The sequence below is a fragment of the Coccinella septempunctata genome, chromosome 1 (assembly GCF_907165205.1).
Source record: "Coccinella septempunctata chromosome 1, icCocSept1.1, whole genome shotgun sequence".
In the NCBI taxonomy this organism is placed as follows: Eukaryota; Metazoa; Arthropoda; class Insecta; order Coleoptera; family Coccinellidae; genus Coccinella; species Coccinella septempunctata.
Genome location: NC_058189.1, coordinates 30,472,949 through 30,499,568, shown reverse-complemented (window position 1 = coordinate 30,499,568; position 26,620 = coordinate 30,472,949). Strand labels below are relative to the sequence as shown.

At 37.6% G+C, this 26,620-nt stretch overlaps 1 protein-coding gene across 3 annotated transcripts in view; it reads left to right on the top strand.

Moving 5' to 3' along the window:
• The window catches only part of LOC123314089 (E3 ubiquitin-protein ligase UHRF1-like), a 54,680-nt gene that overhangs the window by 10,520 nt on the left and 17,540 nt on the right, over positions 1–26,620 (top strand). For all 3 annotated transcript variants that reach the window (XM_044899205.1, XM_044899212.1, XM_044899207.1), the window contains 3 exons: positions 14,156–14,328; positions 14,385–14,571; positions 14,684–14,912. In XM_044899205.1, the coding sequence (XP_044755140.1) occupies positions 14,156–14,328; positions 14,385–14,571; positions 14,684–14,912 (589 nt within the window). The remainder of the gene's footprint in view (positions 1–14,155; positions 14,329–14,384; positions 14,572–14,683; positions 14,913–26,620) is intronic.

The following is a 26,620-nucleotide window of genomic DNA, read 5'->3' as shown; positions in this document are numbered from 1 at the left end:
CGACTTTCCTTAGTTGCCATATCAGCAACGTTAAGCTCAGAAGCCAACTGCCACTGCGATATTTCTGAGTTCTCATGTATTTCTCCTAATTTATTAGCAACAAAAACGGGGAATCTTCTACTTACTGATCTTATTTGCTGTAAGACCACTAACGAATCTGTCCAATAATATATATTGCGGACAGAGTATTCTATTTCCTGTATAATGGACTTTGCTAATCTTATACCTTAAACAGCTGCTTGAAGTTCTAATTTTGGAATTGTTTGTTGTTTACTCGGTGCTACCTTGAATTTGCAAGAAACAAAACTAGTCTATAAGTTGTCACTATATTCGGTTCTCAGATAAGCAACGGCAGAGTAAGCTTTATCACTTGAATCGCAGAATAAGGGGAGATCCATTTGCAGGGATAATGAAGGAAATGAAGGAAAATATGGTCGTCTAATTTTGATTGGCACAAAGGAATTTAATTCATGAATCCATTTCTTCCAAAAATGAAAATGATCCTCTGGAATTTCTATATCCCATTCTATACCGATTTTCCAGATATTCTGAATAAAAATTCGAGCTTTCACCATGAAACAACTCAAAAATCCTAAAGGGTCAAAAACGGACATAACCAGCCTTGAAACTTCACGTTTTGTAGGAATTTTTTTCCCATTATACAATTCTTCAGGCAATTTTTTAAAATTGAAATCAAACTCGTCTGTTTGAGGAGACCAGTTGAGTCCTAAAACGCGTTCTATCTTTTCAGAATCAATTTCTTTAGAGAAAGAATCAGTTTTCAAATTTTCTGGTATTGTTTCTAAAACCTTTTGAGAGTTACTTATCCCTTTCGATATTTCGAAGCCACCTTTGTTATGAACTAGTATAACATTTCTCACCAACTGAACTGCTTCATCTTCAGAGTCACAAGAATCCAGATAGTCGTCTACGTAGTGTTGTCGCTTGATAGCCCTTCCTTATTTGTGAACTCCTCACATAAATCTGCATTTTTATTTTTTATGAATTGAGCAAAAATCATGACATTCATCTGATACACTGATGGCTTGCTTACTCGATCCCTTCCTCGCCAAAAAAATCGTTGACTGCATCTGTCCTTGGTGCGAATGACGACTTGATGAAACATTTCCGCGATATCAGCACTAAACGCTATTTTCTCGTGTCGAAACCGCCACAAAACTGAAACTACAGATGGAACGAAATCTGGTCCCTGGAAGGGGAAATCCTTGAGACTATGACCAAAATTTTTAGCTGCAGCATCAAGAACAAATCTTATTTTTCCAGGTTTATTTATATTCCAAACTGCAAAATGTGGGTGATACCAGTCCTTCTGATTTTCTGTCATTTCATGATCCTCTAATTTCTTTGCATAATCTAAGCGTTTTGAAGACATAATTTTACTATCGGGAAAGGTTACGTCTTTTGTTTTATAGAAATGACCTATTTCAAACAGGGTTCCATTATAAAGCGAAGTATTTTCCATGGTTTCCGAAGCTTTCCTTTCATCTGATGAGTAAATATCCTCTGGTTTACTGCATTTACATAATCCTCATATTTAAAACTATTTTGCACTACAATTTCTAATTCATCACATGAACAAAAACCACAGAAGTTGATATTCAAGGAGGAATTTTCAGAAATTGGAGATAATTTTACAGTAACTGGTCCATGAATTGTCCATCCCAACTTTGATTTTGATAATATAGGCATGTTCAAACGAGGTTGTATAATTTGGCGAGGAATAATTAAACCACAATTATCTTGTCCTAATAAAATTCTGTATCGGAACAAGCTTCTCTACAATTATTGCCATAAGTTCTGGATTGAACAAATACAATGTGCAATTAATATTTCTCATAGTCGTAACTAAATTATTGATAGCATTAGAAATTCAATGCAAACATCTAATTTATTTTCTTTGACAAACCCAAATTTTTTAACCTTTTCCATTGAACTCAATATTATCCAATCAGCCCTGCCAAAGTTCATTTCTAACATTTTCATAATTTTGCATTTTCAGGTGAACTCAAAAGTGGTTTGATAGTTTCACGTGCTTTGCCTTTCAAACTCCTATCCAACCTCAATAAATTATCATTCAAACCATAAAACTCAGAAGATCTTTTAAATTCACTAAAGAAAAGAGGCCACTCTGTGAGCTCTCCTGAAAACAGAGGTAACTCTTCCAGTTTTTGACGTTCCAGTATTTTTGTTACATTTTCTGTGTTTTTAGTGCATTGTTTTACTATATTTAAAAAAGCATCAGACCTCTCTTCAAACTTTCCTTCCCAAGGAAAGACTGGATCTGGCTTCCTTTCAGAATTTGCCACTCGGTCAGAATCACAATTTCTCACCTGATCTTGATCTCTATACATACTTCTTTCAGACATATTGCCTTGTGAACTATCATCAGTGACACCTTCCTCTTCGAGCATTTTCATCTTCAGTTCCAATTCTTTGAAAGCTATTTCATTTTTGCTTTGAATCATTCGCAATCGTTTCATGCACTCCTCATTTTCAAACCTTTCTTTCAATCGTAGAACTTCCATTTCCAAATTCAGTCTTGACATAGTGCTTCTTACTTTTGATTTATTACTTCTTGAACCATAGTTTGAATATGTATGATCCACATTTTTACTCCCTTCATGATTGTTTTCTTCTGAACTACAGAGAATTTTTCTAACAATGGATGCAATGGACTCACCACCAACTGATTCAAATCAATAGATTTTGCCCTTTCAGCTTCATAATTCTGGCCATTCCTAGACAACATTTTATCACTCATGTTCCCCGAGACCAGTCCGCTCTTGCCAAGATTTGCACCTAATCTAATCGGTGGAATACCCTTGTTTACTCTCAAACTTCTTCGAAGTGCTGCCTCTCCATGTTCTTTCTCCTCCATAGCGCAGTTCAATATACTTTTTACGAAGTACCACAATAAACTGTACGAATTTTTAACAGTTTATAAAGCAAGTAAAATACGATTTTTACAATTATTTATTTTTCTGCCTTTTTTTTGACAATCAATCAAAAAATTACAACCAAAGATTACATAATCTTTGATTACATAACTATTTTCGCAGACTACTTTTTAAATACATAAAAATATCATTAATATCAAGCGATCAAAAGAACCATAGAAATGCGTCATCGAAATGGCTTCAACAAGATATTTATTTATTCGCATTCATAACTTTTAGTGCTACTTCACACTCAGCACCAACACTTTCTGGTTTCCAAAAAATTCCAATGGCAATATTTAGTACCGAATCTGTTTCAATTTGTTCTGTTAAAATTACTTCAATATCATTTTTGGTTTTCCAGCAATTCGCTGATATTTTTTATGTGCGTGAAGTTAGCGAAAAAGTTGTAAATTTTCTCTTTTTTTATTGAGCCATTAATCAGTATCCAATTTGTTCCGTTGGAACAAGTACAAGTAGTAATTTTTGATTCACTCACGATTTTTTCTGTTTCACACAACTCGCCATCTATGAAAACCAATGTGTACTTCAAGCTCCCGCTGAAACTGCTGGGAAGGGCTTCTCTAAAGCAAGCGCAATTTTTTCGTAAATCAGATATATCAAGATCACGACGGTTTTTTTTTTCATAAAAGAGAAAGCCGATAAGTGTTTTGATAACGGGTGGCCATCTGAAGTTATTCAAATATACCAATTTTTCTACCGATTCATCTGATTCGACAGGATGATTCGAAGCGAATCACCGTATATCCCCCAAATTAATACCCAATATGTGATATGATTTGATAAAATTCAATTCATATGAATTCCTCCTCAATATACATTAGGAATTGTTTATTTCTGAATATGTTTCGCCATATCGCAAGGAATATATCGTAGTGTGAAGTGGAGATATGGTCCCTGCTAAGCATTCAAAATACCGGATTCTGCCAGCTCGATTTATTTCATTCAACATACCGTTGTTTTTTTTTTTTGAATATGTCAGTTAGTTTTATTCAAAACAATGCATGAAGATGGAAGTAATGGACACCAATAATTGAAATCGTCAGGATGCTTATTTCCGCAGATATATTTCATTTGTGTGAAGTTTTTCTTAAATTTATTAATACATAAACTTTCATTCCAAACGTTCTAAGCTTCTTTCAATCTTCAGTTTCACCCAAACCATCGAAAAAGCCATTCACTCCCTACTATGTCATAAAAAAACTTTCCTAATAATTTTCACCATAATATATGTACTAGTACATATTTTCATCGCCGATCATTAGAATATTACATCCGTTTTATGTAAATCTTCTATTGTAAATGTTACATTTCCTAGAAATCAAGTTGTAACTTTGGATAGAGTCAGTCAATTTTTATGAGACACACCCAGTTTTTAGATTAAGTTTTCAGATATGGCCCGTTGAAATTTTATGATAGTGTACAGGGTGTTCCTAAATTGAACGTACAAACGAAAAGGGGAGATTCCTTAAGTGTGTTTGAGAAAAAAAAGTCCCATAAACATAAGGTCGCAAACGTTTCGTTTTCGAGATACAGAGTGTTGAAGTTTGAATTTTTTTCAAGTTTTTTTCTCATAGTATCTACACTTCACAAGATATTCAACTGAAATTTGGCATAGATATTACATTTAAGAGTTCTCACCACGTGACATGGCAATTTCGATAGAAGATCTACAGGGTGATATTTTTTCTATAACACTGCCACCTGTTCTTCTGCAGAACTTTTTTTTGGTGAGCAACTGTTAATTTGATAAAATGTAGAAAGAAGCTTTGTTCTCATACTAAACTTTTCGGTCTCTTGTAGTTTTGTCGTATCTACCAAAGATTTCGAGAAAAAAATTTTGAACCTTTCTCTCGAAATCCTCATGAAAATCCAAATTATGATGGGAAGGCCACTGTGTAAAGTGTGGTGAATGAATTCAGTGTCAGTTTTTATGGAAATTTTCCTGATCTGTAGCGATGAAGATTCGATAAACTCGTATAATCAACACAAAAAACGTAAAAAACAACAAGAAACGTAAAACTAAAAAAAAAAATCATAACAAGAAAAGTAAGTAACCGCAAAGGACTGAACTACAGCAAATGTTGAAAATGTCCTCCCCCAACTCTTATACAAGCTTCTGTTCTGCTCACCAAAACAAAGTTCTGCAGAAGAACAGGTGGCAGTGTTCCAGAAAAAATATCACCCTGTAGATCTTCTATCGAAATTGCCATGTCACGTGGTGAGAACTCTAAAATGTAATATCTATGCCAAATTTCAGTTGAATATCTTGTGAAGCGTAGATACTATGAGAAAAAAACTTGAAAACAATTCAAACTTCAACACTCTGTATCTCGAAAACGAAACTTTTGCGACCTCATGTTTATGGGACTTTTTTTTCTTAAACTCACTTAAGGAATCTCCCCTTTTCGTTTGTACGTTCAATTTAGGAACACCCTGTATGTACAGGGTGTCCCAAATTCGATTTCCAGTGAAAGGATCTCGGATACTAGAATAGCTAGAGTAAAACCGATGACACACTTCGGGCTCTTTTTCAGAGAAACAAAGAATGGTGAAAACCGTAGCCTCCTACGATTCTTCGTTTTTGAGTTATCAGCAAAAAATGAGATTTTGACGATTTCGAAAAGTTCTCATAACTTTTTTGTCTCTGAAGTTATAGATCTGAAACTTGAATCTTCTACAGGCACATCTGATAACTCAAAAACGAAGGAATATAGGGGCTACGAGCTGTTGGTTTACAGATATATGTGTTGGTATTCAGTTGTCTCACAATTTCTATTAAAGGTGTTGGTAGATCTTTTTCTTTAAGTACTTTGATGACATCTTTGAGTCTCACTCTATCGAATGCCTTGGTGAGATCTATGAAGCAGAGGAAGGATGGTTTTTCGTATTCTATCGATTTTTCGGTGATCTGCCTCAATATGAAAATGGGATCTAATGTTGATCTGTTCCTCCTGAAACCCTGCTGTGCCTCTGAGATGTTAATATATTTGTGGATTCCAAAATTTTTGTGAAGAGTTTCATGACCGAACTGAGCAATGTTATTCCTCTATAATTTTCTGGAGCTCTTTTGTCACCCTTTTTGAAAACAGGAATGGTAATACTTTTCTTCTAGCTACTTGGTATCTTTCCAATTGTTAGGATTTTATCATACAGTTCCGTGAGTTCTTCCATTACGCATACTCCGCCATATTTTATGAGTTCATTCGGAATACCATCGAATCCGGGAGCTTTCCCAGTCAACCAGTTTCAGTCACAGGGAAGTTGTTGGAAATTACCACTGTGGAAATGCGAATTCACAATGTTGATTTAAAAAAAGGCCACCAGTACTTACTGGAGAGTACTTAATGTCCGCAACATCGCATATCGCGGGTAATTACCCAGTACATCACATAGTAGGTGTAAAAAAAGCACCATAGACAGCAACATTGCGACTTCTCATTTTGGAGGTTTTTGGAACGATTATTTTGACAGAATAAACTACCAAAGTGTATCCTCTATTGAAGTTATATTCATGTTCAATTTGATAATTACCATCGTGGCAATCAATTTGCACTGTATATTCGAGGCGTTCCGAGCAAAAGTGACCCAAGCTACAATTTTTCTGAAATTGAATTAACAGTAAGAACCGCCTAAAAATGAATCAAAATTTTATATACTCGTAAACTCTATTTCAGAAAAATTGTAGATTGGGCCTCTTCAGCTCTGAACGCCTCATTTTTACCCTTTGTTTACTCTTACCTACATATATTATGCATTCTGCTCTCATCCTCAAAAGGGAAATTGAACAACTATATGAATTACTGATATCTTTTTATTCAAGATGTTTCATACAAATCCAAATATATAAAATAAAGAACGTATATCTTGTTTTTAATCTTCATTCCACTTCAGGAACGGCATGGTCCAGCTGAAGAAGAAGAATTCAGAGCTGTATTGATAGTAATAAATTGAGTGTCATGAGAAATCTAACAACAGTAAAAGGTGATTTTTTCCAGCACAGTATCTAAAATAATAATTTGAACCTCTATCGATGATTCAAATCAATTCCAAGTTTGATTTTGAAGGTTGTGAATGTTACTTATGACTTAATAATCACCTAAATTCATATGAGGTATATTCAAAGTTGAACGTTACAAAGGTGCAAAAATGGGGAGGATGAGAGGGCTAAGAAGTGATCATGACATAGTCATTATTTCAATAGGTTATATAACTACTCACATTTTACGGCACATTAATTAATTAATCAACGTCAAGTTACAATTAACTATAACGAAATTTATTTAATAATAGATGAACAGCTCGGTTAAAAAAATTATTCTCAAAATTCATTCATAAAGATTTTGTTTGTTTATTCTCTCAACACAACGCAGTCACAGCACGAAACACGAATAGTCACACCACGTTTTGCATAGCGGGATTTAGGTTATGAGTTAACCTCGAGACCACGTATTGATAAATAGAACATTTCAGACAGGTACTGAAAGTTTTTATTAGAGAAGTCGCTGGGTACACTTCATCGAAATTTATTCACAACACATCATTTCATGTTCTAAAAATATCACAGATTCAATATTTCAAAAATATCAACAGAGAGAAGTCGCATAGTAGTAGCTATGTTCACTTCATCGGAACATCTCGATATGATGTTTCATGCAACCACTAGGGATTTAAAGTTGAGGAATTCGAAAACTTAACAACATGTCCACAACGTGAAATCTTAAGTACTTCCATGAAAATTCTCAAAGAGGCGCTTCAATGCGATATTTTTGGGTACTCCCTGCGACTTACTGTTACATTTCTGGTTGACTGGGTTTCTGTTTTTTAGTTTCTTCGCTGTTTCGGCAGTCATTTCAGTAGTTATTTCCACTCTCTCATGGTTTCCATCGTGGTCCGTAGTGTGAAATTAAAAAAATATATATATTATAAGCCGGTTCAGAACGTCTTTCGACACTGTCCTACGCCTAATCGCCACGTTTCCCGATCGTTGCAACCTTCTTGCTTTAGGTCTCTGTCGCTCATGGATTTATGCATGGCACTCTGCCATTTCAGTTTAGGTTCTCCTCTCTTCCTTGATCTTGTTGGTTGCCATACTAAAAGTTGTTTGGGCATACGTTGTACATGTCCATACCAGGTTAGTTGTTTATTCTCTATATCTTGTGTTATACTTCCCTCAATTCCCATTGGTTGTTTTTTGTTATCATTTATTATGTAATCCTTTCGTGAGATACACAGAGATTTGCATCCATTTCCACCGCTTTAACTTCTCTTCAGTCTTTCTGAGATTCTCCAGGTTTGTGCACGTATACCAGCGTGCTCTTGACATTGTCTCGTATATGCGGTATTTAATGTTCTTTGTTATTTCACTACTCCACAATGCACCATTAAGGCAACCAATGATCTTCTTCGCCTTTACGATCCGTTTCTCGATTTCCTCCGCACCAGTGCCAGTATCGTCGAAGGTGACCCCCAAATGCACATAGTCCTAACAGAGAGCGATCTCGCATGTCAATTCTCTAGCTCCAAGCCAGAAAGTTCCACTCCCAAACACAAATATCGGGTTTTATCCATGTTAACCACCAACCCCCAGAGGGCGTACTCCTCGATGAGCTTTCTCATCATCTACTGCATATCATCTTTATCATTCGCCTGATCGTCGGCGAACTGAACAATCCGAATGTAATTCGGAAAACAGTTCGGAAAATTTTGATACGAGCAAGGAAATGTTTAAACCAAGATGGAGGACATTTCGAGCACTTTATGAATTGTTTTCCAATTCTATTTTTTTTTCTTAATTTTTTATTTTGAAAACATGTACATAATTATTTTAACAAAAATGAAATCGATCTTATTCATCGCAATTCTTTCACTCAAACATTCGATTACAATATCCAAGCAATATCAATTTCGATAATCAGTTATGTATACCTACGTACAGGGCCTTGATTTTTTCTGGAAATGACCAGAAACTAACTAAAAAACACAATCTGAAATGTTTTGCAGCTATAAAAAGGAAAATAAATGTTATGGTTTTGATATTCATCATGAAAAATCACTTCAATCCACCTTCAGGAATCCAAGTTCCTGAAAACTTCACTTTTACGTTCAAAATTTGTGCAGTAAAACTGTCTGCGCGAAAATTTAAAGCACATGCCTCAGTTCAGTTGTTTGTGGTCTTTTCAAATATAGAAACAGATTTTCCAAATTTCGTTCCATAATTTTTTGTTAACCCGGACCTGGTTTTTACTTGCGGCTATTGAATGATACATTTTGAGATCGTTCAGAATTCTAGGAGTAGAAAGCGTTTTATTCTTCATTTCAAATTGTTGCGAATTTATAAATTCCAATCTTAGCCAATGAAAATTGAACTGATTGATGTTGATTCGGTAAAAAAAAATAAAAATTTTGGCTCCATCTTATTCAAGGTGTCTGTGGACTAACCAATTCTTGTAAAACTCTTTTTTCTTCTCGGGTGAAACAAGGTGATGAGGACAGCTTCGTGAAGAAACCATAACATGTAATAATGAACGTATTTTTTTCTCTTTTACTTCTCCGTTTTTTGAATCACCTAAAAATACCCACTGTCTTTTCCATGACATTATTGAACATTATCGTCCCGGTCGTGTCAGTCGCGCGGCTGTAGCCGCTTCTGTCGCGTGATTGACACTGTACCTTTATTCAGCAATATCGACAATAAGTGCGTAAAGTGGTACTTGCACGCACGAAACTGCCGTTGCCTGAACGATGCGAAGCAAGCATGTTGAGTGCGGGCAAGACACTTTCTGCAAGAGTTAGGAACAAAAAAATCTACAAGAGCTTGAAATATATAATGAATACACACGAGGATATATTGAAAAATTCTTAGCCTACTGAAGAACCAAACAAAATTCCAATGTCAAAATATTTTATTACTCAATATATTCTCCTCTTAATTGAATACATTTATTACAGCAAACCTGCAACGTCTCTAGACCTTCCAAAAAAAATGTTTCTTCTTGCTCTGCAAACCAGACCTCTACAGCTTTTATTACCTTCTCGTTGGAAGAAAATTAACGACCTTTTGAACTTTTTTAGTTGAGGAAAGAGATGATAATCGGGTGGAGCCAATTCTGGTGAAAAAATGGGGTGTTCTAGTAATTCAAACCCTAAATCACGAATTTTTTGCATGGCAACATGAAATTTGTGTGCAGGGGCGTTGTCCTGCGAAAACAAAACACCTTTGGATAGCTCTCCGCATCTTTTCTCTTAAATTTTTCCCGTAAAGTGGTCAAAATAGGGCGAATAGTAATCTTATTATTATTTTTTAATCTCATTGTTCTACCCTTATTCAAAAAATCAATCGCATGATTACTCCATGGCAATCCCAAAAAACTGAAGCAAGAACTTTTCCAGCAGATTTTTGGACACGAAACTTCCTAGGTCTTGAAGAACCAGAGTGTCGCCATTCCATGGATTGTTGGTTTGTTTCTGAATCGTAGAAATGTACCCAAGACTCATCCATAGTTACAATTCGGTTTAAGAAGTCTACTTCGTTTTCAAATCGAGCACAGATCGAATGCGATGCTTCTACCCTTGCACGCTTTTGGTCAACATTCAAACATTCGGGGATCCTGTCACGTAATATTCACCAAAAATGGTAATTTTTTTTATGGTGAATTCAAACTTGACACTAAGCGTACGGCAGCTGTTCGCCGGAGAGCATTTATGGGCATAGGTTCATTAATTTCTCCTATTTACAGACTTCTCTCAAATTCTCTGAATTTTAATTTAAAAACTTGGGCGCCAATTAGTTTGGGAAAAAAACATAAAAGTGCTATTCGTAAACCAAACTAATAAATATACGAATGTAAATATAGGAAATTGGTGTACAAAATTCGAGCAGTAATTTCACTTCAGGGTACAAAAACACTTTATTCAGGACACTTCCTCAACTTCAGCAGCTACGTACTCACTTTTCAAAGGGGTTAGTTTTTAGAGTAGTTCGGTGATGATGGCTATAGTGGTTGTCTTGGAAGATATGGTATCGGCAATCGATGTGGACGACGAGAAGTCAACGTCGAACGATAATTCCCCTCACGGGAACGAAAAAATTCCAAATGTAATTGACCAATTTATATTGACTGAATGAATCCCTGTAAGTGTATACGAATTATTAGCAATAATCCGAATGATTAGTTTGAACTCACCTTTTAGAAAGGGATTCTCGATAAAAAAAGTATGAAATTCCGTTGATACACGTTTATGTCGAATTTATCGAGAAGAAATCGGCTTAGTTTTGCATCCCATCAATCTCAGAGTCGGAATTATTTTAAACAGATATCTATTAACAAAGGTACATAACGTTCATGAAATTTCAAAGTTCAACAATAGATGGTACATTTATCGAATTGATAAGTAGCATTTATACCAATTTATTCTCTTGAAGTATTTTCCGAACGTTACAATCCATTTTGCAGCAATTTTTTTCATGTCCAAATTAACGTGAACTATATGATGAACGCATTTGTATGGAGTATTCAGTGCTTCAGATATCCGTTTTAGCCGAATTCGACGGTCTTATAATATAATGTCATGAACTGCATCGATATTTTCGGGGAATGACACAGAAACTGGCCTTCCCGATCGGTCACCATCTTCAATGGAAAATTTACCTCTTTTGAAGCTTGCAGTCCAATTTTCACGGTCGCATACGAAGGACATTGATCACCAAGGGTATTAAGCGTATCTTCGTAAATCTGCTTACCTCTTAACCCTTTTAAATACAGGTACTCGATGAAAGCTCGATACTCAAATTTTTCGATTTCACAATTTCGGTGGGCATCTTCTTTTTTAACCTCAAACTTTACACTGACACTTCTATTGAGTTATTGTTCGTTGCTATTGTAACGCAATATTTTTTTTATGCATGGAACTGGTCTAGGCTAACTATATATCAATACATCCTCGTATATCCATAAACTAGTGAATCAAACGTCACACCACGATAGAGTAGACCAAATACTATCGAATGACACCAACATTAGAATTTTATGAAAATACCCATTTTCGAACTATTTTTTCCAATCACATTGCGATGTGTCAGCGATCTGGGAGATGATTCGACTAACAACATCTGCATGGGACTGCTGCGATATGGTTGAGTTGGTATGTCTAGATTTAACGAAGGCTTTCGACACGGTAGACCATAATATTTTATTGAATAAACTGGAGCACTATGGAGTAAGAGGAGTAGCCCACAAATTAATCGCTTCGTATTTATCAGAACGAGAACAGATGGTAACATGGTCGAATCAAAGGTCAAAAACTAGAAGAACGGAAAGGGGTGTTCCACAGGGTTCGGTGCTTGGACCTGTATTATTTCTCATCTATATCAACGACTTAATGTGGAACACTGACATATATGGAAGAATACTGTATGCCGATGATACCTCGATTTTGATTATTATAGGTAAGACTAAAGAAGAGATCCAGCAAAAGGTGATACAAATGTTGAAGAACATGGCGAATTTGTTCCAGGCCAATAAACTTGAAGTGAATGAAGATAAAACACAGCACCTCTTACTTTCACATGCAGTATCAACCGCACCATCCATAAAATTTCTCGGCACACATCTGGAGAATAGACTGGGCTGGAAGACAAACATTGACAACCTTACATCGAAACTTTCAATCGCGGTGTTCTCGATTCGAAGTATAAAAATATGTGCCTCTATCGAGGTTGCTCGGCAGGCATATTTCTCGAATTTTTGCTCTGTGGCCACTCAGGGAATCCTCTTTTGGGGGGCAACATCAGAAGCGACGAGGGTGCTCCGTCTTCAGAAAAGGGCAGTGAGGGCCCTATATGGTCTTAGAGCTAGAGACAGTTGCAGGGAGGTATTCGTGAACAAAAAAACTCCTCACTATACCCTGCATGTATATACTTGCTTGCTTCAAGTATTGAATAATTCCCGAGAAACTCATGCAGACATTCCTATAACACCAGAAATAGAACAGCTTTGGAGACTCCATATCACTGTCTTCGCAGCAGTTCATAGACCACTGGGGTCCTGCCTTCTACAACAGGATTCCTGAAAATATAAGAGTGCTCAATGGAGCACGATTCGGTGTTGTGGTGAGGAGAGCGCTCTTAAAGTTCGCAATCTATAGCCTGAATGAATTTTTTGACTGTGATATTTTTGATGAAATGAACTAACAGTTGGTGTAATTGTAAAAATGTCGATCGTTATGTACTTTGCAATTATTGTATATTTTTGACTTTTTTCTAGTATGGTTATACTGAAAATAAAGATTATTATTATTATTAATTTGCAAATAAGGATAACGTTTTTCGCCCATATTAATCCTAGATTATTGTATTATCACTACTGATTTAAATTTTTCAAGTAATAAATTGAAAATCTCAGTAAATGTGAAAAAACAATTTTTTTTTGCATAATTTTTATAACTCAGAATAAAAAAAATTTTCATGATTTTTTCGAACTGTAGAGGTTTTATTCTGAGTAATGAAAATTACGTAAAAAAAATTGTTTAATTTACAATTATTATTATTTTTCTATTAACTACTTGAAATAATTTCAATTATGGGTGATAATACAATAATCTATTATTGACACTAGCTCAAATCGCTATCCTTGATCACAAACTGGCCCTGTGTGGTCTGATGTTTGATTCACTAGTTTTGGGACATCCTGTACAATGACAGACATAATTCTGCATGTCGTTGCCATGGAGACATGACAGAATTTAAATCACTCATGTAAGATTTGGGCGCGCCCTGGTATTTATTTCCAGCATGCACTGTTTGGGAAAGTGACTCTTTACAACTTGATATGCATGCTGGAAAAGGGTTGAAGGCTCACGATTGTAGAAAAGGCTTATTCCCAATTTATGGTCATAACTCAAAATCTAGAAGTGATAGGCCAGTTCGATTTTCAGATTTGGATTAGTCGGTAAAAAGAGCTTGAGATTGTGTCATTTGATTTCTTCTAGCTGCTACAGTTCTCGAGATCCCCTCAGTAGACAACGAATTTTGCCAACCTGTACACCATTCAATAAATATCGATCAATATTTTGGTTATTATTGAGTACGATTTTGTATTTTTTGTAGTTCGTTACAAAAAAACTCTGCATATCAGAGAAGGCAGAGAGTCGAATTTTTCTAACATACTTTTTTGCAGGTATGATGTCGAAATAAAAAAAATTTCCAAGAAATCTATTGATGCTGTTGCATTTGTAAATAGAGGTTCAGTTTCTCTTGAGTGCAACTTATATTTTATCAATGAAATATTGAGAATAGAAAAGCCAGTTCTAATAACTGCTAGGGAAGACAGTTTGCCTGTACCTCCTCTAAGTAACTAGCTGATGGTATTCATTTATGTTCATCAGTAAACCTAATTCTTTTTCAAGGAACATATGTTGCCGACTGCACATCATGCAATGACAATAGGAAGAGAGATTGCAAGCGCTGTGGTTGTCATACTTGTGGCAAAAAAGATCGACCTGAAGAATTATTGCTATGCGATGAATGCAACATGGGTTTTCATATCAGTTGCTTAGACCCTCCCTTGGAAAAGATTCCAGAAGAGGATGAATGGTAATTCAGATACATTTTACTAGTAACGTTGGAAGATTAGTAGTCGTCCACTAATACAACGAAGAACAGCTTTATATTCACTACAGGAAAAGTTTAATGGCTTATATTTCAGGTTTTGTCCCGAATGTAAAAATGATGAGAATGCTATTGTCAGGGCTGGCGAATCTTTAAAAGGATCAAAAAAAAGAGATAAGATGCCCGCAACTAAGCAGTCTGGACGTGAATGGGATAATGGAATGGCATGTGCAGGTAGAACCAAAGAATGCACAATTGTCCCAAAAAATCATTTTGGACCTATACCTGGGGTAGATGTTGGTACCATATGGAAGTACAGGTCACAGGTTAGAATGAATTCTTCATGACCATTTGTTTGATTTCAAACAATGGATACTTTCTTAGGGCGTGTTTTTTTCAAACTTCGCTGATCGCCGACGACTGCGACTTAGTAGCGGCGAAAATTCCGTGGAAATATCTCTAATTTATTGTGTAGTCCATTCAAAAATGATTGACATCCCAGTAGGCCCTGAAAGTCCAGACGCAGCATATCTGGTCACAAAAGATCTTGAATTATTTCTGTAGTTTCACTCACAGAACTGGAATATATAAATATAACCTAAAATAATATATGAAAAAAGAAAAATTCAAATTCAGAGCATATTAATTCAAAATTGGTTTATAGGTTTGAAATTGGTAAGATTAATTCAAAAACATAATTCTTATCGTCTATCAGTGCATAGATTCACCTATAATAGGTCTATAGATCAATGCATATTCACTAAACCTACCTGAATTCCTCAACAAAAAATCGTATTGGATATTACCAACTTAAATTTGAGAAATTGCCATTTTCAATAATGTTGCATAGGGAAAGTGATTCGACTATTGGTAATTCCTATCACAAAGTATTGAGTTCACGAAAAATAAATGCATATTCAACAGTCGCTATGGAAACAACTATGTAATTAATAGAGAGTTGAAGTGCACACAGAACGTTAGCCTGAACGTAAACGTTAACGTGACAAATAACGTCAAATATAACGTTTACGTGTTGTAATGAAATTTGAGTTGAAGTGCTGCCATCATGAAACGTCAGACGTTAAACATAACCTATCAATTTGGATTTTGATTTCATTTTGCTGGAACTCTCTTTTATCTAATATTGAGCCTCGACAGTTGGAATAATATTTGAAATATTGATGTTCTAATGATTATATGCATAATAAAGAGAATTTTCAACTTGAAAGTATTTCATTATCAATGAAATGTTTAAGTGTTAGAGAAAAGAGAATCGCAGATGAGTTTCAGCCATTTCCTTACTGAATGTAATCTGATAACGAAGTTTCATAACTAAATACTTCTGATAACTTTAACATCAATGTTGATTTCCTATAACTTTCATTCATTATGAGAAAATACATGGGAAATATAAACAATGACTGTTTGAGGTTATTGAGAATTGCATTCAATAGTCAAAATTCGGCCATTCGCAAGTCATCGGTGCTACTCGTTCAACGTTCGGTTAACGTACGTCGATGTTTCCTCCTCCTTGCTGTATCCCGTTACCTGGAATAAATCTACAAAAAGAAGAAAAAAACAGAACAGACTTGTAATTTCTTAGTGCTAGTTGCGACTGTGTGCCCTCCTGTGACTAAAGAGACCCAACCGTGACCTGCAGATCCTTCCACACTCAGGGCATGGATGTTTAAGGTATACGTGGGAGACCGCTAGTTTACGTAGGCCGTAAAGCTGACGCTAACGTTAACGTTAAAAACTGACGAATGAGCATGCGTAGATGTCAATTATAACGTTAACGTTTACGTTCATGGCAGCACTTCAACTCTCTACTTACTCTAGAATGCTAATCCAGTAGTAAAAAATGCGGCGAAAAATTTACAGTTGTCGTTAAAGCGAATGCGCGACATTAGTTTATTTCAACTCGAACGTTGCTTATTCAATAGTGAAATAAAAAGCGGGAAAACTGTCATATTATTATGACAGTGGAAGAGCTCGTGTTTACGCAGTAAATGCTGACTGGGTATGATGTGTAAGCCTTCGAATTAAGGCGGTCAGAAATGAAGGAAATTAATTCAGATACATAATTTATCCATTGATATGAAAAACAACAATCCTATTCATCGTGATAGGAGTTGTGTTGACGAGGTCAAATAAAAATGAAACAATGGTCAGCATCTACTCTTCCTCGATGGAATGGTCTATCTGTTGATACTGAGAGTGATGATAGTTCTCTAGTACGATGTAGATCTTAACATTTTGTTGATTTTTACATCCATATACATATTATTATACAGAGTGTCCCGGATAAGATGGGAAATATTTTAATTGTGAGATAGAGGGTCGAGGGTCACGAAAAACCTCCTTATGTAGTGTTTATGAGTTCTAGATTCTGATTTACAGGGTGTTTTTCAAATTTGAATGGAAATTGAAACCACTCTATCTCCTGAAAGGAATCATCGATTTATCCGAAATTTAGAATGAAGATTACTTGCATGAGGTTCCAGAAAACTCCAATCAAATATCATTCGATTTGCAGGACCGTATCACATAAATTTGGACAGTCCTTAAAAGTTCGCGAAATCACCGTGTGAAATGAATTTCCTGATTTCTTCGATATCTTCGTAAATTGCAAAATTGATTTATTCAATTCGCCAAATGATATTGCATGACACCATCCAGGTTGCCGAGGACTGATTTTTTTTCTTGATAGTGGCAATAATTTTTCTTTAATTTCGATATTTAACATCCTATTCCTCTCACAGCTAACTGAATTCGGAATCTTCATGAATTTAATCAATTGAATATGCATTATTGAATGTTAATTTTAGTTTTCCTCTGACCGATTACATCAGTTTTCTGAAGCGTAACTAATAGAGATAGAGTGTCAGATAGAGAACACTATCTCACCTTAAAATGTTTTCCATCTTATCCGGGACACTCTGTATAATACCTACATTGAGTGGTCACCTCATTTTAGGTATATGGTTCCTGCTTTTGTACATGGAATCAATCCATCATCCATCAGCTATCTAACGATGCAAAGATATTCTGGGTATGCCATTTGGAATATGGAAGACGTAGGCTGTTTCCGGTATGACCGGGAGCACAGATTTGAACATATTTGGGGGGGATAGATTTTCAGCAGAAAATTGTGAATAATAATGAGGAAAGTGATCACGCCTAAACAGGGAGGCAATGAATTAAATAATGAGGATAAATTCAGATGCATACCACCCGACGATATGAATATCGACAAGTGTTACGATCTGAATTGAGCTAGCCAGTTTGTCATCGTCAAGGCCCCCAAATGGAGTACGCTCCACCGAAGAAAAGCAGATGCTGACCATGGTTTCGGCCTCATTTGGCCTCATCAGAGCAACATAGCATTTTTCCACGGTGGAGAACGTTTGGAATTGATGGAACTTTATTCAATGTTGTTATGTTCTAGTGGGTATTATTTATTTACCCACAGCGCCATCCAACATGAAACGGTATCCGATTCAATCCCCCCCCAGATAGAAACCAAGACGAAGACAATAGCATATGTCCCATATTTTCCCTAATTCAGTACGCCGGTTCGCCTTGCGAACGTCGGACGTATGATGGGAAGTCTGAGACGCGCTCGGTTCTCGACAGAATACGATGCCGGCGATACAATAATGAGGAAAGTGATCACGCCTAAACAGGGAGGCAATGAATTAAATAATGAGGATAAATTCAGATGCATACCACCCGACGATATGAATATCGACAAGTGTTACGATCTGAATTGAGCTAGCCAGTTTGTCATCGTCAAGGCCCCCAAATGGAGTACGCTCCACCGAAGAAAAGCAGATGCTGACCATGGTTTCGGCCTCATTTGGCCTCATCAGAGCAACATAGCATTTTTCCACGGTGGAGAACGTTTGGAATTGATGGAACTTTATTCAATGTTGTTATGTTCTAGTGGGTATTATTTATTTACCCACAGCGCCATCCAACATGAAACGGTATCCGATTCAATCCCCCCCCAGATAGAAACCAAGACGAAGACAATAGCATATGTCCCATATTTTCCCTAATTCAGTACGCCGGTTCGCCTTGCGAACGTCGGACGTATGATGGGAAGTCTGAGACGCGCTCGGTTCTCGACAGAATACGATGCCGGCGATACAATAATGAGGAAAGTGATCACGCCTAAACAGGGAGGCAATGAATTAAATAATGAGGATAAATTCAGATGCATACCACCCGACGATATGAATATCGACAAGTGTTACGATCTGAATTGAGCTAGCCAGTTTGTCATCGTCAAGGCCCCCAAATGGAGTACGCTCCACCGAAGAAAAGCAGATGCTGACCATGGTTTCGGCCTCATTTGGCCTCATCAGAGCAACATAGCATTTTTCCACGGTGGAGAACGTTTGGAATTGATGGAACTTTATTCAATGTTGTTATGTTCTAGTGGGTATTATTTATTTACCCACAGCGCCATCCAACATGAAACGGTATCCGATTCAATCCCCCCCAGATAGAAACCAAGACGAAGACAATAGCATATGTCCCATATTTTCCCTAATTCAGTACGCCGGTTCGCCTTGCGAACGTCGGACGTATGATGGGAAGTCTGAGACGCGCTCGGTTCTCGACAGAATACGATGCCGGCGATACAATAATGAGGAAAGTGATCACGCCTAAACAGGGAGGCAATGAATTAAATAATGAGGATAAATTCAGATGCATACCACCCGACGATATGAATATCGACAAGTGTTACGATCTGAATTGAGCTAGCCAGTTTGTCATCGTCAAGGCCCCCAAATGGAGTACGCTCCACCGAAGAAAAGCAGATGCTGACCATGGTTTCGGCCTCATTTGGCCTCATCAGAGCAACATAGCATTTTTCCACGGTGGAGAACGTTTGGAATTGATGGAACTTTATTCAATGTTGTTATGTTCTAGTGGGTATTATTTATTTACCCACAGCGCCATCCAACATGAAACGGTATCCGATTCAATCCCCCCCAGATAGAAACCAAGACGAAGACAATAGCATATGTCCCATATTTTCCATCAATTCCAAACGTTCTCCACCGTGGAAAAATGCTATGTTGCTCTGATGAGGCCAAATGAGGCCGAAACCATGGTCAGCATCTGCTTTTCTTCGGTGGAGCGTACTCCATTTGGGGGCCTTGACGATGACAAACTGGCTAGCTCAATTCAGATCGTAACACTTGTCGATATTCATATCGTCGGGTGGTATGCATCTGAATTTATCCTCATTATTTAATTCATTGCCTCCCTGTTTAGGCGTGATCACTTTCCTCATTATTGTATCGCCGGCATCGTATTCTGTCGAGAACCGAGCGCGTCTCAGACTTCCCATCATACGTCCGACGTTCGCAAGGCGAACCGGCGTACTGAATTAGGGAAAATATGGGACATATGCTATTGTCTTCGTCTTGGTTTCTATCTGGGGGGGATTGAATCGGATACCGTTTCATGTTGGATGGCGCTGTGGGTAAATAAATAATACCCACTAGAACATAACAACATTGAATAAAGTTCCATCAATTCCAAACGTTCTCCACCGTGGAAAAATGCTATGTTGCTCTGATGAGGCCAAATGAGGCCGAAACCATGGTCAGCATCTGCTTTTCTTCGGTGGAGCGTACTCCATTTGGGGGCCTTGACGATGACAAACTGGCTAGCTCAATTCAGATCGTAACAATTGTCGATATTCATATCGTCGGGTGGTATGCATCTGAATTTATCCTCATTATTTAATTCATTGCCTCCCTGTTTAGGCGTGATCACTTTCCTCATTATTGTATCGCCGGCATCGTATTCTGTCGAGAACCGAGCGCGTCTCAGACTTCCCATCATACGTCCGACGTTCGCAAGGCGAACCGGCGTACTGAATTAGGGAAAATATGGGACATATGCTATGTCTTCGTCTTGGTTTCTATCTGGGGGGGATTGAATCGGATACCGTTTCATGTTGGATGGCGCTGTGGGTAAATAAATAATACCCACTAGAACATAACAACATTGAATAAAGTTCCATCAATTCCAAACGTTCTCCACCGTGGAAAAATGCTATGTTGCTCTGATGAGGCCAAATGAGGCCGAAACCATGGTCAGCATCTGCTTTTCTTCGGTGGAGCGTACTACATTTGGGGGCCTTGACGATGACAAACTGGCTAGCTCAATTCAGATCGTAACACTTGTCGATATTCATATCGTCGGGTGGTATGCATCTGAATTTATCCTCATTATTGTGAATAATATTCCATAAACGTCTTATAGGTCATCGCGGTGAATCACCATGTATAAAAATGAACGCAATATAATGAACTGGCTAGTCCCTTTTTATCTTTCCAATGCTGCTTGTTGTCAGTCGATGACGATATCCTCTCAGCACATTCAATTAAAAATTAAATAGAATATACCGAGTGGTCCCGGAGATATAGATATGACTTTTGGCAAATATGGACCAAATGAATTCTACATATGAAATACCTAAGAAGGTTCAAGTTTCAGATATGTAACTTCAAAGACGAAGAAGTTATGAGTAGGTACTTTTCGAAGTACCTACTCATTTTTCACAGGATATAGGAAACGTGGATGGTCCAAAAACTAAACCCAACTAATGCCGACGTTTCGCGGAAATATTTCCACTTCTTCAGGGCTACAAAAGATACAAGATCTTATCTTACATAAATCTAATCATATAAAATCCATCAACACAGAATGCAATAAAGGCTGAAATAACATTTAAAATTTTGTTTCGTACTCTTGGAAATTTTAAATGTTATTTAAGTCTTTATTGCATTCTGTGTTGATGGATTTTATATGATTAGATTTATGTAAGATAAGATCTTCGAAAAATTGTATCTTTTGTAGCCCTGAAGAAGTGCAAATATATCCGCGAAACGTCGGCATTAGTTGGGTTTAGTTTTTGGGCCATCCACGTTTCCTATATCCTGTGAAAAATCTAGAATTATGATCTCTTGAAAATGTTGGTGCCGAGTGTGATGTCAGCCCCAAATCATAGAAATGCGAATTACTCAAAAAGTATAAGGGTGCTTGAAAAGTTTTATATTGAGTACTAAATATTGAGCTTAGTTTCAGAATTTGTTTTACCAACTTTTCGCTAACTTCACGCGGCCTCTCCTCAGTGCTGCGATATAGTCTTCTGGTTTGAGGATGTACTGCGGGATCTCACCGAGCATTTGTTTTGCAGAAGCGTATTGTTGGCGCGTTGTTTGGGCTCTATCCCCATACCTCGTGTAGGGAGTACTTTCGTTCCCGTGGACTCCTGACACTTCCATCCTTGTATGTTAACCACCTCATGATTTATGTTCATGACATGAGATTCAGGATTCCTAGACTCTATGACAACCATTCATATGATACTCGCGGTTGTCGGAGATTCTACCACTCGGGCTTGAACCATGCATTTCATGAGAAATCTCCGATAATATCAGGTATTCAGATATATGATGTTCTAACGCAGTATTTAATTGAGAAACGTCCTTCGGAGTTCAGGCGTGAGCTGAGATCGATTCTCGCCAATGGCTCTTATTATAGCGTCAGTGAGTTCGTCTCAGCAATGAGACCTATAATTTTTTTGTTTTATATGTATTTGAGTATTTGTATTTTTGACTTTATTGTTCACTTGATTTGTACTCTTTTTCCCAGTTCATTATAAAACTTTTCAACTCACTAACGTCATTGTATATTCAGTGGAATACAGACTTTAGCCTTGCGGCTTTCACACTCCTCTCCAGAGGAAAATTCACTTATCCCAGATATCTCAGATATCAAAAGGATTAAGCTCTGTTGGAACCCTTTCCAGGTTTTCGGGCTCGTGGTGGTGGTCGGGTCCGGGTCGCTCCTCGGCTCCCTGCTGTAGGTTGGATTCCTGCTCCACCCGCACTTCCTGTCGGAGCAGACGGTGTTGCTCTGCATTCCCCATGTACTTGCGAACAGTTCTCGCCGTTCCGAGCAGTACCGCCTTCTGCATGACTTTACATTTTCGTCCAACTGAAGTTTCCTCAAGTTCTCTAGTAGTTTCTTCGGTATCAGGCCTGTAGATGAAATGACAATAGGGATGGTCTTGATATCTTTCAGCTTCCACTGTCTTCTGGTTTGTTCCTCGAGATCTCTGTATTTTGAAATTTTTTCAGTGTGCCTATCTACAAGATTGTTATTTTTTGGAATTGCCACGTCGATGAATAGTGCTGTGTCCTCATCCTTATTGAGCAATATGAGGTCTGTTCTATTGTGGGTTATTTTCCGGTCTGTGAGAACAGTGCGATCCCTGTAGAGCTTGTGATATTCGTTTTCCAGCACAGCATCCGGATGGTTATTGTAATAAGGAACCTTTTTCGAAGTTTTAGTGCCAATTCTTGGTGAAGAATCTTGGCAACAGCATCATGTCTATTTTTGTACTCCGTGCCGGCGAACTTCTGACATCCTCCAGTGATGTGCTGGATAGTTTCATGTGTCGCACAGCCTTAACGACAGCTATCGTCGGCCACTGAGGCATCCTTGGCGATATATTTCATGTAATTTCTTGTTGGAATCGCCTGATCCTGGATGGCGAGCATGAAGCCCTCTGTCTCAGGAAACAATCTTCCTGAAGTCAACCAGTGGTTCGACGCAGACAGTAATCATGGTTGACCTCGTTCTGGTGCCTTCCATGCAAAGGTTTTCCAATCAGTTTCTGCATTTTACTTTCTGCAGAGTGTTCGACGGTTTCCAAATGATCCTGTTGTAGCTTTAACGGTGTAGAACTATCAGCAACACAAACTACTCTATGGAGTTCTGACGAAGCGGCCTTGTTCAGGAAATATTTTCGAAGTCCTTCAATTTCCTGGGACATACGTTTGGACAAATCAACAATTCCTCTACCCCCAAGATGTCGTGGCAGCTCTGTCCGTTCTATTGAGCTTTTGGGGTGATGTTTATTGTGTTTAGTCAGCATCGTTCTTATTTTTCTCTGTGAAGCTGCTAAATCGGTGGTCGTCCAAGGTATAATACCAAATGAATAGCTCAGCGCCGAGCAAGCGTAGGTGTTAATCGCTTTTATCAGATTCTTGCTGTTGAGACCAGTTTTCATTATCCTTTTCAATCTACGGGTGAACTCCTCCGTTAATTCTTTCTTCATCTGGGTCTGATTGATTTTTCTTGCCTGTTTTATGCCTAGATACTCGTATGTGTCTCCTTCCTTTAATGCTTCAATTTCTGCACCTTCCTTGAGTTTGAACGTACCATCTTCTATTTTCCCTCTCGTTATGTTTAGCAGTCGACATTTTTCTAGTCCAAACTTCATTTTGATGTCTTCCGAGAATCCTTCCACCATTTTTAGCAACAGTTGCATTTGTTTTTTGGTAGATGCGAAGAGATTCAAATCGTCCATGTAAAGAAGATGATTCAGTTTCATCATAGTCCTACTGCCGCTCTTGATGGAAAATCCGTAGTCCGCAGAATTCAATCTATGAGACAAGGGATTCAGGGCCATGCAGAACCACAGAGGGCTCAGCGATTCTCCTTGGAAAATTCCGCGTCTTATTATAATAGGTCCTGTTGTAATGGAGCAATCTGCTGCTTTCATTTGAAGACTAGTACGCCAGTTATATCTCCTCAGGCGTTCTGCATACAGACTTGATTTTTGCTTTAGAGTGTCGAGGCAATGGTGAGCTGTAGCATTCTCCGTCTTTTATTATTATTATTATTATATTATTCTTCCACTGAATTGTCGTGTTTGACCCTTCCTGGATTAAATTCTGAGATCGTGTAATTACATCTTTTGATTTCCTTTGAAAAAACTGTTTAGTGAAAGAAAACTCTCTCACGACGACTTCCTGGAGCTTGAATGATTCAGTGAACTCTGTATCATATGCTTTCTTACGGCAGTTTTCAATAAACCTATCTATCCATCGTTCCACTTACTGACGATTGGTAATCATTGGTAACCATTCTAAAATATATATATATATATATATATATATTTACATCTGGCATACTTTATTGCGTCCTTTCAAAAAGCAACCTTATTGCGTCTCCCAGAAATACGCTACCTAGGTGGAATCTGATCGAAGTATATTAATCTACGCAAAAAATTACGTAGTTTGGTCGTTTCAGATCTCAGATATCTTTATTAATAAAGAAGTTGATATACGCACATTATTGCGTCCTTTCATGGTCCTACCATTAGTGCGTCCGGCGTATATTTTGTTTTCATATGTAGCACAATGCTGCGTCCGAATTTTATTCAATCTTTCACCATTAGCATGTTGTTGCGTCCAGCGTAGTTGCCACATATGTTTTAGAATCTGGTACAGTAGGATTATTCGAACTCGATGACGTGATCGTATTATAACATTGGCTCCACCTCTATATGATGGCTCTCCACCTTAGTTTGTGGACTGCTCACTTGGGGAATCGTATTTCAGAATGTTTCAAACACTCTTTAAGTGTCTTTTTGTCAAGAAGAGCTGTGATGATTATGTAATAATTTTAAAAACGTTATATATTTCATTTTCGTTTTTTTTTAATAACAAATGAATGTGAGAGAGTGGTGCTCTGGAGGTAACTTGAATTAGGAATGCATTAACTGCAGAGTTGTTAGTTTATCCTACGTTTATCCTATGAACAATTTGGCAGTCTGGAGAGTCAACTACTCTCTCAGGGTAGTTAAATGGACGGCGAATGAAATTCCCGAGTTCGATAGAAGAGTTTGAATATGAATCGTAGCCTGCATCCTAGCTCTTCGATATACAAGGACTCTCTTTGCTTATAGAAGGACGAAACCATTGAGCATATCCTCAGTGACTGCCCAGCGGCAGACAAGCTTCGCTCAGGCTGGTTCAAAGCGATCTCATGAACTACTCCTCCTCCTCTTCCCTTTGGAAGATGGCACTGGAGGTAGAAGTTTAGCTCTTTGATCTTGTTTGTGTGCCACAATAGACCGCTTTGGTCGCGGTACTCGCGGTAGCAGGTCTGGGGGATTCGACAGATGCGCTGAACAAACTGTAACTGTAACTCTTCGATACAAAGGATATACTTTCCTCGAATGCAGGAAGACAGGGGTTTCAAAGTTTGCAATACCAAAATTATACACAAAAGTTGGAAATGGAATAAGATTATTGAGAGGTCGAGACCCACTCAAGGGAATAGTAGCTCATCATAAAATCAAAGTCAAAGAGCTGGAGTGCTTCGGAGGAGCTAATATCCGACATATGAATCGATCTTAAGCTAGTAGGAAAATCTATCACGCCAGCAAAACAAAAGATATTAGAGAGCCTGATTAGACAAGCAAAACTGAAGTTTTCATTCGAATATCATATGAGTAAGCATATACTTTATATATTTCAAGAGATTGAAAGACCATGACTTGCTGTAAAAATCATCTTCTGCTTTTCTGGAGTCGGCTGAGCTGATGTCGGAAACGGGAGGATTTGTTTTAGGTAGTATAAGAAGAATATAATGCAAGTGGTCACCTCAACATCTTGCAGGGCTAGCCGTGATCGACGAAAACTCTTATGCACATCTTGTCCGCTTGCAGAATTCATACTCTATCAGGGTATATAGAGAGACACAATGCGAATTCCTTACTTCCATCTGAGAAAAGTTTATGGCATAGACAAATAACCAAAGCTCTCATTTGTACCTCCAAAGACCAAAGCAGTTTTTGAGAATGATAAAGCTCGCATATATTGCAATTAAGCTTTTTCAACAACTTGGCATATGCCAAGTTGTTGAAGAAGCGTGTATATACACGCAAGGGCTCGATAAAGTTCTGCCAGAAAAAGAGCTCAAAGAATTTCTTGTGTCGTATTCCCTTCGCTGCTAAAAATAATGTGGTAGTGAACGAAGAACAGAAAAGTGAAAAATACAAAGGATCAATGTTCGAACAGGGGGCTTCATACCCAGGGCACAAAGTTTGAATGGTAATTCTGATTGAAGAATTTTTAGATCTGAGAACTAATAACGTAACTGAATTGGAGATTATTCTGGCCTGCAGAACTCTGGCAGAATGAAGGAC